The sequence below is a fragment of the Papaver somniferum genome, unplaced genomic scaffold (assembly GCF_003573695.1).
Source record: "Papaver somniferum cultivar HN1 unplaced genomic scaffold, ASM357369v1 unplaced-scaffold_133, whole genome shotgun sequence".
NCBI classification, from domain to species: domain Eukaryota; kingdom Viridiplantae; phylum Streptophyta; class Magnoliopsida; order Ranunculales; family Papaveraceae; genus Papaver; species Papaver somniferum.
In genome coordinates this window covers 11,845,067-11,858,867 of record NW_020622492.1, presented here as the reverse complement: position 1 = coordinate 11,858,867, position 13,801 = coordinate 11,845,067, and the positions used below count along the sequence as shown (strand labels likewise).

Genomic DNA, 13,801 nt, shown 5'->3' with positions numbered 1-13,801 from the left:
AATGTATCAGTGGTATCTGCACAATCCATGATAGTTGTGCCATGCTAATAATTCATTGACGTAATCAACTCCAGCTGGTAGGATAATAGGATATCCGTAATAATGGTAGAGGCACAAAAGGTATAATAATTATAAGACTCATGCAGGGGAGGTTTTGCTTCATAAGATTTAAGGTACAGTTTTAATTTATTGTTTACTTTTGAGTTGTGTAGCAGAATTTGATTGTTTTCAAATGTAATAATGGTAGATGGGGTGTAATGAGGGGTGGTATGAAATAACAATGGGTGAAATAAAGAGATATTAGTAAACTCATGATTAGATTTAATGGGATATTGATTATTTTGGGGTATAGGGTTTTGAGCATTAATTAGGAAATAGTTGATGCTATGGTAATTCATTTATCTACTCGACGTCCCCAAAGAGCCAATGGTTCCTCCTAACAGGTGCTCCAATATCTGAACCTACATAAAATCATAGACCAAGATTAATACCCAAGAAAAAAATGCTAGGTTTGGTGGCTTATCAATTTCACTCATAATGGTGGAACCATAGAGGCTAGAAGTGGGTAGAAGATTAGGTTTGGTGTATTGGGATGGTAAGGTTGAAGAATGCAATTAAGCCAGGACTGAAAGGTTACATAAAATTGATTGTGTGGGATAATTTTCAAAGCGTCATGATGGTTCTGAGTACCGTGAATGGGGTGCTGAACCGGCGTGCATGGTCTAGAGACATGACTCTTAACCAAACGCCATAAATGGCTACGAGTGGTATTAATTAGGAGTCTATAAAATGGGGTTATCAGATGATCGGAAAGATTATACCCAAAAAAGGCAAATATTAAAAGAAATAAGAGGTTTTTAGAGAGTGTCCGGTATCGGTAATCAAAACCTTCCTGAAAACTCGCAAATTCGTCTTCACATTGTTCCACCACCATCATCAGCAGAATACGAGCAAGACAAAGCTCTTTCCTTGTCATTGCAAGATCAGTAATTAGAGAAGTTGAGGAATGATCTGCTAGAGGAACTAGACCGTCGTGCATTGGAGAGAATTCGTCAGAGACGAGAAAGTGAAGAAATTGCTGCACAACAGTTGGATTGTCAGAGACGAGAAAAACAGAAGATTGATGCTTTGTTTGAGGTTTGGAAGGTGAATTTCTTTGAAAGGGTTGATCGAAAAGATGAGGAAAGAGTAGCAAGATCACAGAAGCCGAAAGGTTTTGGGAGTGGCACTGAGAGTATTCAAAGGAGTCTGAGAATGGGTTTGAATACCCAGTGTAAGAAATGAATAGCAGTGAAGAGTATTCTGATGCTGCAGATGAACGGAAGAGAATGGAAGCTTATCATGATAGGAAACTTCGTAGAAGACTTGATGATGAGAGAACCAATTCAAAGATCTTTTCCAGAACCACGCGTGAAGGAGAACCAAGTGATGATGAAGAAATTTTAGAGGATGAGAGTGATGAGAGTGAAAGAAGTGATAGTGAGGGGAGTTCGTCATCAGATGACAATTAGGTGTCTCATGCATCATCAGGCAGTGATTACAGCGAACAGTATGCAGAGGAGTAAAATTGGAGCTACGATGAAGAGGACTTTTATAAGTCCCTTCTGGAGTACTGAAAGCAGCCAGGTCTTCATATTTTGGGCTAATTTTGAAGATTATTTACAATTTTTTTTATAAATTGGATTTCTCGGTACTTGCTCTTCTCCTTCTTTATATTGATATGGATGATGGTAGTGTTGAACTTCTTTTTCTTCTTCTCTTGACGACCAGCTTTGTTTTTAGTTTTGCTAGTAGTTTATTGTTGATAAGTAGTGGTGTTTTTTGTAATGGTGATGGGGTATTTATGGTTGACAAACTTGAAGGTATTTTGCTTAGGTTGAGGGATGTGAACCTCAAGAAACTCGATGGGTTGTAGGAATTGGTGATGTATGCTCTTGTTCTCTTGTTCTTTTGCAGTTATGGTATCAGTAATGTTAAAAATTTAAATGGTACTTGTTTGTTGATTTTTAAAGTAAAGATAAATGTTCTCCTTCTTGTTGATTTCAGTAGTGATGAATGTAATCTTGTAAGTACAGATTTTGAAGGCAATCTTGATGAATTAGCTTAAAAATCCACTTATATAAAGTAATAGGAGATTGAATTGAGAGGAGCATGAATTGTTTAGAGAGGCTGGAAATTGCATCAGAGAATTTTTCCAAAACATTCACTGAGTAAACAGCTTACGTCATGCTTACTGAGCAGAGCTCGGAGTAGGGCGTATCATTTCAATTCACTAGTTCTAGTTAGTATTAAGTTAAAAACTACATTGGCAATTAAAATGCAATTCATTGTTTCATATGCATGTAACTTGTGATTTGCTTCCCATATTACACAAATGAAAGAGATCTTTTTATGGAAGTTTTCTTTTTCATACTGACGTGTTCTTTACTTGTAATTTTAATGCGAAAATAATCTATGGCGCCCATAAATCTGCACTCAATGCACCCAGTATGAGCTGGCACAACAGAAGTAAAAAAGCCTTTAAACACCACGTCACCCGACAAGAAGTTACGAGTAAAAATCCTTTTTGATTTCACTGTGTATTCTCAGTCGTGCATCTGAATCGACGGCATATATTTCATATAGTTTATGGGTTACTTTCTTTGGATTTCTTAGGATGTGCATTAAAAACAGATTAGGTTTTGTACGTTCTTAGGGATAGGAAAGATGAGAAGCTAGGGATTTTCTGATTCAAATCTGAAATAGTGTTGTTTATGTTAATCATCATCACATATCTTGTCGAAATATTAAGGTATACATGTATGTATGTCTCAAAATTTAGGTTTATGTTCTCCTGAAATTTATTTGTTCCTCCATATTTTAATGCGTACAGGTTACTTTATATATGATGACTGAATGTTGTAGGAAGTAGGAATTATGATTCACATTTTTTCGTAAATCATATGTTTGATGTGTAATCTTGAGGAATTTCCCTTGCTATTTTTAGTTTGCAGTCTGCAGGAATGAAGTTGTGGCTAAAAATTAATGACAAATCTTGAGTTATTCTATCACCTTGAAATATAACGCCATGAGTTGAGGGATTCGAAATGGGTAAAGGAAAATAAAAACTTCCAAAGATGTTAGCTTTGTGTAGACAATGGTTGAAATTTTTGTCAAGTCTTGGAGTTGTTTCCCAGTTGCAGGAAAAATATCTGATGGAGGCTTAATTGGAATCATTACAAATATAATGTCATTCAGAACCATAACCATGCTTTTACATCAAAACTCAAGTGTATTCTAAAATGTAGTATGCACATTATTAAATGTTAGTGGTTTTGTTGTTCAAATGAACTTGGCTTTATAGACTGTTTATATAGGCTTTGTGATGTATTTTTGAACTGGTTACTTTTGAGATCTTACTTCTGTTCAATTGGAATCTTAAGATGTAATGCCCAAGGTATTGAATGAAGGTTAAGATTTGATTATAATTAGTCCACAATGATCTACTTATTCAGAAAATTTCATGACAATACAGGAACAAATGAATGAGACTAAGAGTTGGAACAAAATAGAGATAGATATAATAAAGAGTTCAAATAGAAAACAATCTAAGATATCATCATGTCTGATTTCTTTTGTTCTTGTTCCATAACTTGGAGGAGCTTGACTTTATAAAAAAAAACAACTAAAGCATTAAAAAAACAAAATTCCCTTGAGCGAGTTATTGAAACTCTTCTCTGTTTGTGAATAACTTGTAGCAATTTCAACAAGTTATCTTGCACCATGTATTTGGTCGTGTACTACTGTATCTCCCATGGTTTAGGTTGTGATCCCTTCACAGTAAAAAATAAAACTTGGTGAGTAATGCGTTTTCTCACATTGAAATAATGAATGACATGACAAGATTTAAATTATAATCAAAGTGGCATTACCAAACTCCTCGGTGTGACTGTATTAGCCTATTTAAGAACCATGATAATATGTTTATAGTCGAAATAAGAACTTAACTTACAAAACAGAAAAGGAACTATTGATTAAACTACTTACAGTAGGTGCAACATAAGGAGCCCAAGGTATTCCAGTGGAATTATTATTTCCCATATGCTACATAAAGCATGGTAATCATTAATTTTCAACTACTGTAATCAATTGTCAATATAATGAGTATGCTTATACTCTAGCTAACAGATTTATAATAAACATTATTGATAAGAAAATCGGTATCCAAGATGATAAAAAGAAAAAATTTCAAAGACGTAAATATATATGATCAAAATTCTTACCTCTCTGTATTGATCCAAATCGAGTGATTAACCTCACGAATCTTGTAAAAATAATCGTTTTCCTTGAGAGAGAAGATGGGAAATGGAGCTACCTTTAGGTCTCCGTGTTTAGGCGGTATATTTACTAGATATTGAGATTTGGGTGATATATTTACTGGATTTGAGAAATTTCATGTATCAAATATATGTTGTCGATTTAGATGTACGGCTGAAAATACACAGTGAAAGTCAAAAAAGATTTTTACTCTTAACTGCTTGTCGGGTGACGTGGTGTTTAGAGTTTTTTTACTTCTGTTGTACCATCTCATACTGGGTACTGACAGACCTACCGAGGCTAACCCGGGCTTTAGCCCGGGTAGCCTTCTAGTCCATCAGTATTTTTTTTCTTTTGTTTTCTCATTTTTTTTCTTCGGGTTCTTACCTTAGCACGAGCCAGCATAAGATTATATCAAACTCTGGGTCCGTCCCTGATACTGGGTGCATTGGGCCCATATTTCTGGGCGCCATAAATCATTTTCGATTTTAATGAGTTATTACTCATGATTATCACCGACCATTATTGACATATACTTATTCGACTGCAAATGTTTTTAACATGGACGATTGAAATGTTATGATTTTGGAACTATGCACGATGTTTTCAATGAAGGTGCTTAAAAACTTCGAAAGCCACCCTATACGATGCCACTATTGAAGGCCTTTTCAAATTTAAAACCATATTGGTAGGAAGTGCGAAGGTGTAGTCAATCAAATCTTGCATCCGAGTAAAGAGAATAACTACTAGGAGATTGTTCGGTAATATTCATTTTGGAACAATTCTTAAATGATGATGCCGAAAGATGTTATGTGACGGGTTGGAGGTGTCGTAATTAGTATTAGTATTAGTTTAAAGTTTTAGTTTGATTTAAATTGTTAATGTTTAAGATTTACTAGAATCCTGTGTACGGTTATCTTTAGATAACCATTGTGTCTGGTATTTCTTGTGCAGTTATCCTTAGTTAGGAGGTTATTATGTCAGTTATGTAACTGCTATCGCCTCTCGTTGTGTATATATTTGTTATCCATGAATGAAGAAAGGAGAGAATTATTATCAAAAACAAAATGTTAGTCTTCTAACAAGGAGGTTTAGTGTTCCTTAAATGATACTAGAGGTCCGGCGTCCCTCTAACGATACCGAAACTATTTCGCAAACCAAATATTCATCATTTTCATATTCAACTGTAGTCACAACCATGATCTGTTATGTAAGCTCATAACAAGTGGTATCAGAGCAGGTTAATCATCTTCCGCAAAGCCAGCGATGGACGAGAACAAATTTAAGAATTTAGAGACAGAAGTTAGAAATATAGGCACCAAGCAAGATGGGTTATACAAGGAAGTTAGCAATATGAGCACTGGTTTAAAGAAGGATATGAAAGATTTGTGTGCAACGTTTATATCTCGTTTGGATCAAATCATAAACAACGAAGGTACGAAATGTGTTGCTACATCTAATGTTGTTAATTTAAAAGATGATGTTCATATTATAGATATTATTGATATTGAAGATAGGATGGGGTCAAAAGAGATACATAAATCATCTGGTAATACTCCTTCATCAGTGATAGAGTCACATTACGAAGATGGTTGTTACCCAACAGATTTTTTCAACATCTTTGTAGAAAACAAAGAAACTACTTGCACTAAATTTCAAAACGATGTGTGTTTTCGTATGCCTGATTTCTTTAATAGTTTTGAAGAACATACTGAAGAGAAAGGTAAAATGGTGCATTCTACTCTTACAAATTATGTTTCCCTTGACTATGTTGATTTCTTTTCTATGTTTGAAGAACCTACAAAACAGGAGAAGGTGCCATTTTTTCCGCAAAAAAATTATTGGGTACCACTAACTTATCAAGGGATCGTTCTTTCGATTGGGTTTCTCAAAATAATCTTGTGTAGAAACTACAATGGAAAAGTCAGTGGACGCGTATTAACTAAAGCCTTGATTGATGATGTTGGTCACTGTTAAAGATTATGAATTTACAACCTTGAGGACAAGGTTGTCAATAAGAGGGATGGATTGTTATGTGGCGGGTTGGAGGTACCGTAATTAGTATTAGTATTAGTTTAAAGTTTTAGTTTGATTTAAATTGTTAATGTTTAAGATTTACTAGAATCCTGTGTACGGTTATCTTTAGATAACCATTGTGTTTGGTATTTGTTGTGCGGTTATCCCTAGTTAGGAGGTTATTATGTCAGTTATGTAATTGCTCTCGCCTCCCGTTGTGTATATATTTGTTATCCATGAACGAAGAAAGGGGAGAATTATTATCAAAAACAAAAATGTTAGTCTTCTAACAAGGAGGTTTAGTGTCCCTTAAATGATATTAGAGGTCCGGCATCCCTTTGACGATACCGAAACTATTCCGCAAACCAAATATTCATCATTTTCATCTTCAATTGTAGTCACAACCATGATCTGTTATGTAAGCTCATAACAAAAGAACTCTAGTAACTCCGTCATAGCTGCAGTTCGGAAATGACACCCCAAAATTATTGGGTCGCCAACCTGGATGTTCTTGGTTCACTACGGAATATAGTGGAGTGTACTTGAGTAACTCTGGAAAAATCTTTTTCCACTGAAAAGGGAAGTTCCTAGTCTCCCCATTTTGTGCATCATGCCTAGATTTTTCGGCAGATAATTACAAAGAATTATCTTTCACTCTAAATTTTATTTCACTCTCCTATCTGTAATGAAGCTATATAATAGCTTCTTCTTCTATTGTAATGTTGAGTCTGTTTGAATAAACTTTGTATCACAATTCACAGATTCTTTCATGAACAAAAATAAATGAATTTGACAAAAGCAGATGAGATGACTCTTGAACCAGACAAAAATAAAGAGAAAACAACGGATAATTCGAAAAGCAAAAGAAGAAAAATACTGCACAACTTATGAAAGTAACTCGATGTGTTTTACATTCACCTTTAGACAGCAGACATCATAACGATACCTATAACTGTAGAACGCAACAGCAGACACCTACATATAATGATCTTTAGTATTGCATGAAGAGATGTCGACGTATGTTAGTTGCGAACATAAACCATGAGTTAACTGGGAAAATTATATGCATCTTCTGAGGTTCATTTCATTTGATTCGATTCCTGTCTATTTGACAAGGATTAATAGATAGAATGGTTCACAAAAAGGCGTAAAAGCAAGTTTCAGATTAGTCTAGACATAGCATGTTTCAGAAGAGACAAGCAATGACTTCATTGATCTTGCATGAAGAAATGTCAGTTGCGAACATAATCATGAGTAAACTGAGAAAATTATATGCATCTTCTGAGGTTATTTTCATTGAATAGCCTAGTCTTAGCATGTTTCAGAATAGACAAGCAATGACTTCATTGATCTTGCACATCCCCAGCAACCAAATTTTTTACCTAACAGAAGTTAGGTTATAGCTAGTTACCATTATCTACTTGCTTCAATCCTTCCTTTCCTTGCCCATCACCAATGCATTTTATGTTTCATCAAAACATTTGTCACAATGAGCTCTCGAATAGTCGCATTGAAACCCCCCAACTAAACCTTTTTTATGGCCTCTGCAACTAATTTCACCCCCATATTAACAAAGGCAAGTTAAATGCAACTTGTGGCAGATTGTGTAAATACAAACCAGAATCAACTAATTTCTCATAACCCAAAATCTTCGAGCAAAAATCTCTATGAGAAGATTTGCGTCCTTGGTGCTATCATAACCCTCTACCTAAATTTCAATCATGTGGCAGTAGCCTACTTCTTGAAGACTAACTTTGGATATCAATATTCATGCAGGATCCATACAAGCCTATCATGAATATTGAAGTCTGTATAAAGAAAAAAAGAAGAAAATAATTTAATCAAAACCCAAACGACGGTGATAAACAACTATTATTTCATAAACCATACTTACTAATACAGGGAAGAAAAAAAAAGTAGATAAGCAATAAAATTGTACATTACTGGACGCATCGCCAATTCCTGCGATGAATCAATTTCTGCAAAAGAATTTACTCACTCACAGATATAAATGTTCTTCAAGATGTCCCTAATAGCAGCTTATACTGTTCAAACAAAGCCTTTTGAATCATAATCTTACTCAGATGCTCACAGACAAAGTTTAAAACCTCAAAGCATCAATGACACTTAATTCTATGAATTCCAGCAACAACTAAATAAGAAGAATAAAAGAAAATACAACAGATGAAACAAAAAGATTATCTATTAACGATCAAGTCAAAAGAAATGAAAAAAACTACCAAAATTATGAAAAGAAATCAAACCACGTATCTATCCATCATAACAAACCTAACTACGATTCTATGTTATGCTGAAACAACATAATATGTATTTTTATTCACCATAACAAGTCTAACTACCACTCTATCCTATGCTAAAACAACATAATATGTATAATGTTACCCTGCATCCACGGACGGCAACATCATCTGCTGCTTTAGCCTCCTCATCTCCAATACTTTCTTATGGGAGTTCGAATGCAACTCAGTCGTGAACGTTGGACTACACGCTGGGCGATACTCTGGCACAAGCCTTCCTGATTTGTACCTTACTCCACATGCATTACAAAGCGTTTTTGGTCCCAGAGGACCTGCTCGCCATTGCGGTGTTTTCTCTGATAAACAGTGTGTGCATTTCCTTCCTGATGTAATACTTGGCCTTTTTATTTTTTTCTTCTTCTCAATATCAGAAGATTCAGACCAAATAGTACTCCATTGGTGACCATCCAGGAAACCACTGGGTCGTCGTCTCCGTCTCGAACTCCTTGCACGAACTGGAACTTGGAGTGTCCCACAACACATTATTCCACTACTGCTAGTACTGCTGCTACCGCTACTAACACTGCTACTCTCAGGCTTAGGCTTGACCAAAACAGGACTTTGTTGCTTTGTGACAATGTTGGGTTTCACTGGCAGAAAAGTTTCTATCGATGGAAATGCGTTTTCATTTGATAGCCACTCTAATTCTTCCTCTAACAGCTGAAAATGAACAAAAACAATGAGAAGAAAATTGGGTAACTCTGTATTAACTCAGCAAATAAAACGTTTCATAAAAGAAGTATCTTCATATTCTGACTTGATATACATAGAAAACAACATGTGCCGGCCCATCCTATTTATACTGTCACACATGAGTTCACTCAGTTCAGAAAACCGGTCATCATATCAGACTAAAAAAGTCTTTTTTTCATTTTACAGACTTCAAATACAATTATTACTTATTTACATTACATACTCAATCCAGTGAGATAACCCATCCGAGTCATTAGACTCGGAAAGTCAAAAGGCCCCGAGCAACGCAACAACTCGGCCGAGTCACTGGTGAACTCAGTTTATAATGAGGGTTTAAACTTGAAGAAGAATAAAAGTGTAGAAGAAATTAGGGTTTAGAAAAAGGGACTTACAGGAAAGAAATCAGGGTTTTCTTTGTTTGGGTCATAAATGTCTGGTAAAGCTTCCTCCTTTAAGAGTTTAGAGTCCATGGGCAAAGAAGAAGAAGAAGAGAGAGTTATGTTGCTCTTGGTGTTGTTGGTTTTGTGCTCATCAGCTTCTTGTTTTACATTTAAAACCTGTTGTTGTTCTTCTTCAACGCCAGAAAAGTCAAGTAGGTCATCCACAAGCCATGCTGCAGTGTCAAGAGACTCCATTGTATTCTCTTCTCTCTTTCTCACTCTACCTAACTGTGTTCTCTCTTTCTCACTCTACCTAATTGTGTTCTGCCACTATAGGCTCCAGTAGAGAAGGAGGAAGAGGGACAAAGATGAACTCAAGAAGGGGAGAGGGGAGAAGGGTTAACCCCCAAAAAGAAAAGAAACAATAGAATTGAGGAGAAAAAGAGAAAGTGGGTTGGGTTTTTCTCCTCTTTTTATTATCACTTCGGAAAGAACCTTTTAGGGGTTGGGAATGAAGGGTTGTCAATTTTTGGTTCTTTCTTATCAATTTGCCATCAAATTACACGTATAATTCCCTTCTTTTACCCCTTTGGTTCCATTTTTTTATTTTACTTTATTTACTTCACTTTGGTGGTAAAAACAAGAATTCGAAAATATGAAACTTCCTTCGTGCTTTATTTACTTTATTTACGATCCACTCTTAGATGGACAATGTCAGATATGATGTGTGCCATTTTTTCTGCAAAACCCAAACGACAGTGAATTTGAGTACAATATTTTAATGATATGTTTCCGTATAAGACTCTATATATCTACAGAAAATGAACGTAATTCGAGATAGCAAACCTCACCATCTATCGATCTTAATTTCAACCGTTGACTTTGAACGGTTGATATTCAAAGGGGTAGATGGTCGTTTTATACATCTCGAATTGTATCTATTTTTTTGTAGGAATGTAGAGTCTTATAAGAGGAACATATCATCAAAATATTACACTTAAATTCATTGTCGTTTGGGTTTGGCGGATAAAATGACGCAAATCTTGTCTGACTTTATCCATCTAAGAGTGTCCATGGATCCTACCTCTTTACATATAGGCAAAAAAGGCAAAAAAAATTCTCATTATAGCGTTTTAATCAAATGAGGGTTCTATGGATTTTATAGACTTTCTTTTTATTTGAGTGACTTTCGGAGAGTCTCTGAAATACAGAGATTTTAATTGATTCTCCAAGAGTATTTTAGAAGGTTATGACTTGCAGAGACAAATAAAATAAGATTTGTAAAGAGTCTTTGTGATTTGTACATAAAAAAAAATGTATAAAAATTCAAAACATCTACCCGACTTTTTTTTATCATGCACGTTATAATGTTTTTTATTTTATTTTTTGTTACGCACGTTATAATGTTAATAAAAGTACCATGAATACCTAGTAAAATATGTGGTCATTGTAAAAATAAATCTCACTGTTGTCCGATGCCTAAGTTTCATTCTCTGTATTCCACTAATCCTAAATTTTATTTGCTATGCTCTTACCACTGGTTAGCATCTTCTCTTTGTTGCCTATGAGTTTGATTTTGGGAAAGATAGCCCATTCATAGTCTTCATCTCAAAATAAAATAAAAATGGTCCTACTCCCAAAAACAAATACTCCCCAAATTTCCAAGTCTACCAAAATATCACCTCTTGAGAAGAGATTTCTACCATGCCTATTTTCCTCAAAAAAGTCTCTCCAGATATCTGAAAACAACAAATTAATGACTTTCAATTTTACTTCGAATATTAGGGGTGTTGAAGCGACTCTTATGAAATCTTGATCCAATAACATGGATCAGAGAATTTGAATAACTGAAAAAAGTCTCTAACCAATAACAAGAGATATCAGGGGACTCTCCGAAAATCTCTATGGACTAACTATAGATTTTGAAACTCTGCGGAAATCATTTGAAATCTCATTTAACTACCCTCGTGTTAGAGTATCTCTAAAGGTGTATGTGGAAACTTAAATAAATGTTATTTAATAACATATTATATAAAAAAATTAAAAAATTGTTCTAGTAAGAATCTGTGGTAATTGTACTCAAATGTAATTTGATACACTTGTCGCTTATTTGTAGAAAAAATAATTCAAAACATTTAAAAATAATTAAAAAATGAAGAGAGTTTCTGAAAACCCATACTTCCCCCCGAACTTAATCTTTCATATCAAATTAAATTTTAATTATCCAACAACCACTTAAGAGGTTTTCTTTTGCTGAGAGTTCCTAAAATCCTAGTTGTCGTCAATATTTTTATAAACCTATACTACATTGTGAAAAAGTGGGGGTACAACAACCTCACCCAATATTTCGCTTAGAAATCTCTATGGACTAACTCCAATATACTTTCAAGAGAATCAACGAGACTCAATCTTAATAAAGTATATCAAAGAGTTATATCTCTCTTTCTCGATTCAATACTTACTCAAGCAAATAGAAATCTGCGAGTCTAATTGAATACAAGAGAAATCACTTGAACGATACCAAAGACCAATGTTCAAGTATCAATCAATGTAAATCAACAACCAAAGGTTAGATATTCTAATTGATTGATTCAAATGCACAACCTGTGATATTTTAATTATATAAAAATATAATGCGGAAAAGAAATAACACAGACACCAGAAGTTTTGTTAACGAGGAAACCGCAAATGCAGAAAAAACCCGGGACCTAGTCCAGATTGAACACACACTTTTTAAGCCGCTACAGACACTAGCCTACTACAAACTAACTTCGGTCTGGACTGTAGTTGAACTCTTATCAATCTCACACTGATCCAAGGTACAGTTATGCTCCTACGTCTCTGGTCCCAGCAGGATACTACGCACTTGATTCCCTTAGCTGATCTCACCCACAACTAAGAGTTGTTACGACCCAAAATCGAAGACTTTAATAAAAAAAATCAGTATCACACAGAAAAGTTTACGGTAATAGATAAATCTATCTCCCACAAAAATACCTACGAGTTTTGTTCCGTTTTTTGATAAATCAAGGTGAACAAGAACCAATTGATAAACCAGACTTATATTCCCGAAGAACAGCTCAGTATTATCAATCACCTCACGATAATCTTAATTGACGCGGTGAATGAAAATATTGTGGAATCACAAACGATGAGACGAAGATGTTTGTGATTACTTTTATATCTTGCCTATCAGAGATATCAATCTCAAGACAATCGTTACGATTGTACTCAACACGATAGAATCAGCAAGATCAGATCACACAACTACAAGAAAATAGTATCGGTCTGGCTTCACAATCCCAATGAAGTCTTCAAGTCGTTAACCTACAGGGTCTCAAAGAAACCTAAGGTTAAAGGAGAATCGACTCTAGCTAATACAACTAGTATCACACAAGAGGTGTGGGGATTAGGTTTCCCAGTTGCTAGAGTTCTCCCTTATATAGTCTTTCAAATCAGGGTTTGCAATCAATGTTAGCTTAGTAACAAAGCATTCAATATTCACCGTTAGATGAAAACCTGGTTAGATTCAAGCTAAAATCTTTCAACCGTTAGATCGAAAAATTAGCTTGTTACACACAAATGAAATGCACGATTTTAGGTTTGTGTAACCATATCCAAACATGTACATTCGTTGGTTCAACAGTAGTTAACCAAATGGTTATCCATATGAGCACTTTCATATCAACCATATTCTTCTTCACCATAACTAGTTCAAATGACTCAAATGAACTGGTTAGAGAGTTGTTCAATTACTTAGATATCATAGAAGTATACAAGACATAATGGAAGCAAAAACAATTTGATTCACTCGAATTGATTCATGAACTTTATAGCCACGGTTTGCAAACTTGCATTCCTTAATTTATATAAGTATAAGTTCACGAATAATCGTTTTTAAAAATAACCAACTTAAGTACGCGGAGTGAGTTCGCGGACTTAAGTACCCGGAATAAGTATGTAAACAATTCACAAACTCCAGCAGATTTTCTCGGCACGAGAACCTCCGACAGTTAGCGGACTGGGTTCGCGGACTCTGTTCTAGTTTTCCTGATCAGCAAAGTATGCATACTTTGGTTCAAGGAATAAGGACTTATA

At 34.9% G+C, this 13,801-nt stretch overlaps 1 protein-coding gene across 1 annotated transcript; it reads right to left on the bottom strand.

Moving 5' to 3' along the window:
• Positions 1-8,316: 8,316 nt before the first annotated feature.
• On the bottom strand, positions 8,317-10,156 carry LOC113333706 (GATA transcription factor 1-like). The gene is made up of 2 exons (XM_026580138.1): positions 9,716-10,156; positions 8,317-9,290 (listed from the first exon to the last, which is right to left on the bottom strand). Exons 1-2 carry the CDS (start codon positions 9,956-9,958, stop codon positions 8,712-8,714), a joined length of 822 nt encoding a protein of 273 aa, XP_026435923.1. The 5' UTR covers positions 9,959-10,156; the 3' UTR covers positions 8,317-8,711.
• Between the last annotated feature and the right edge of the window lie 3,645 nt (positions 10,157-13,801).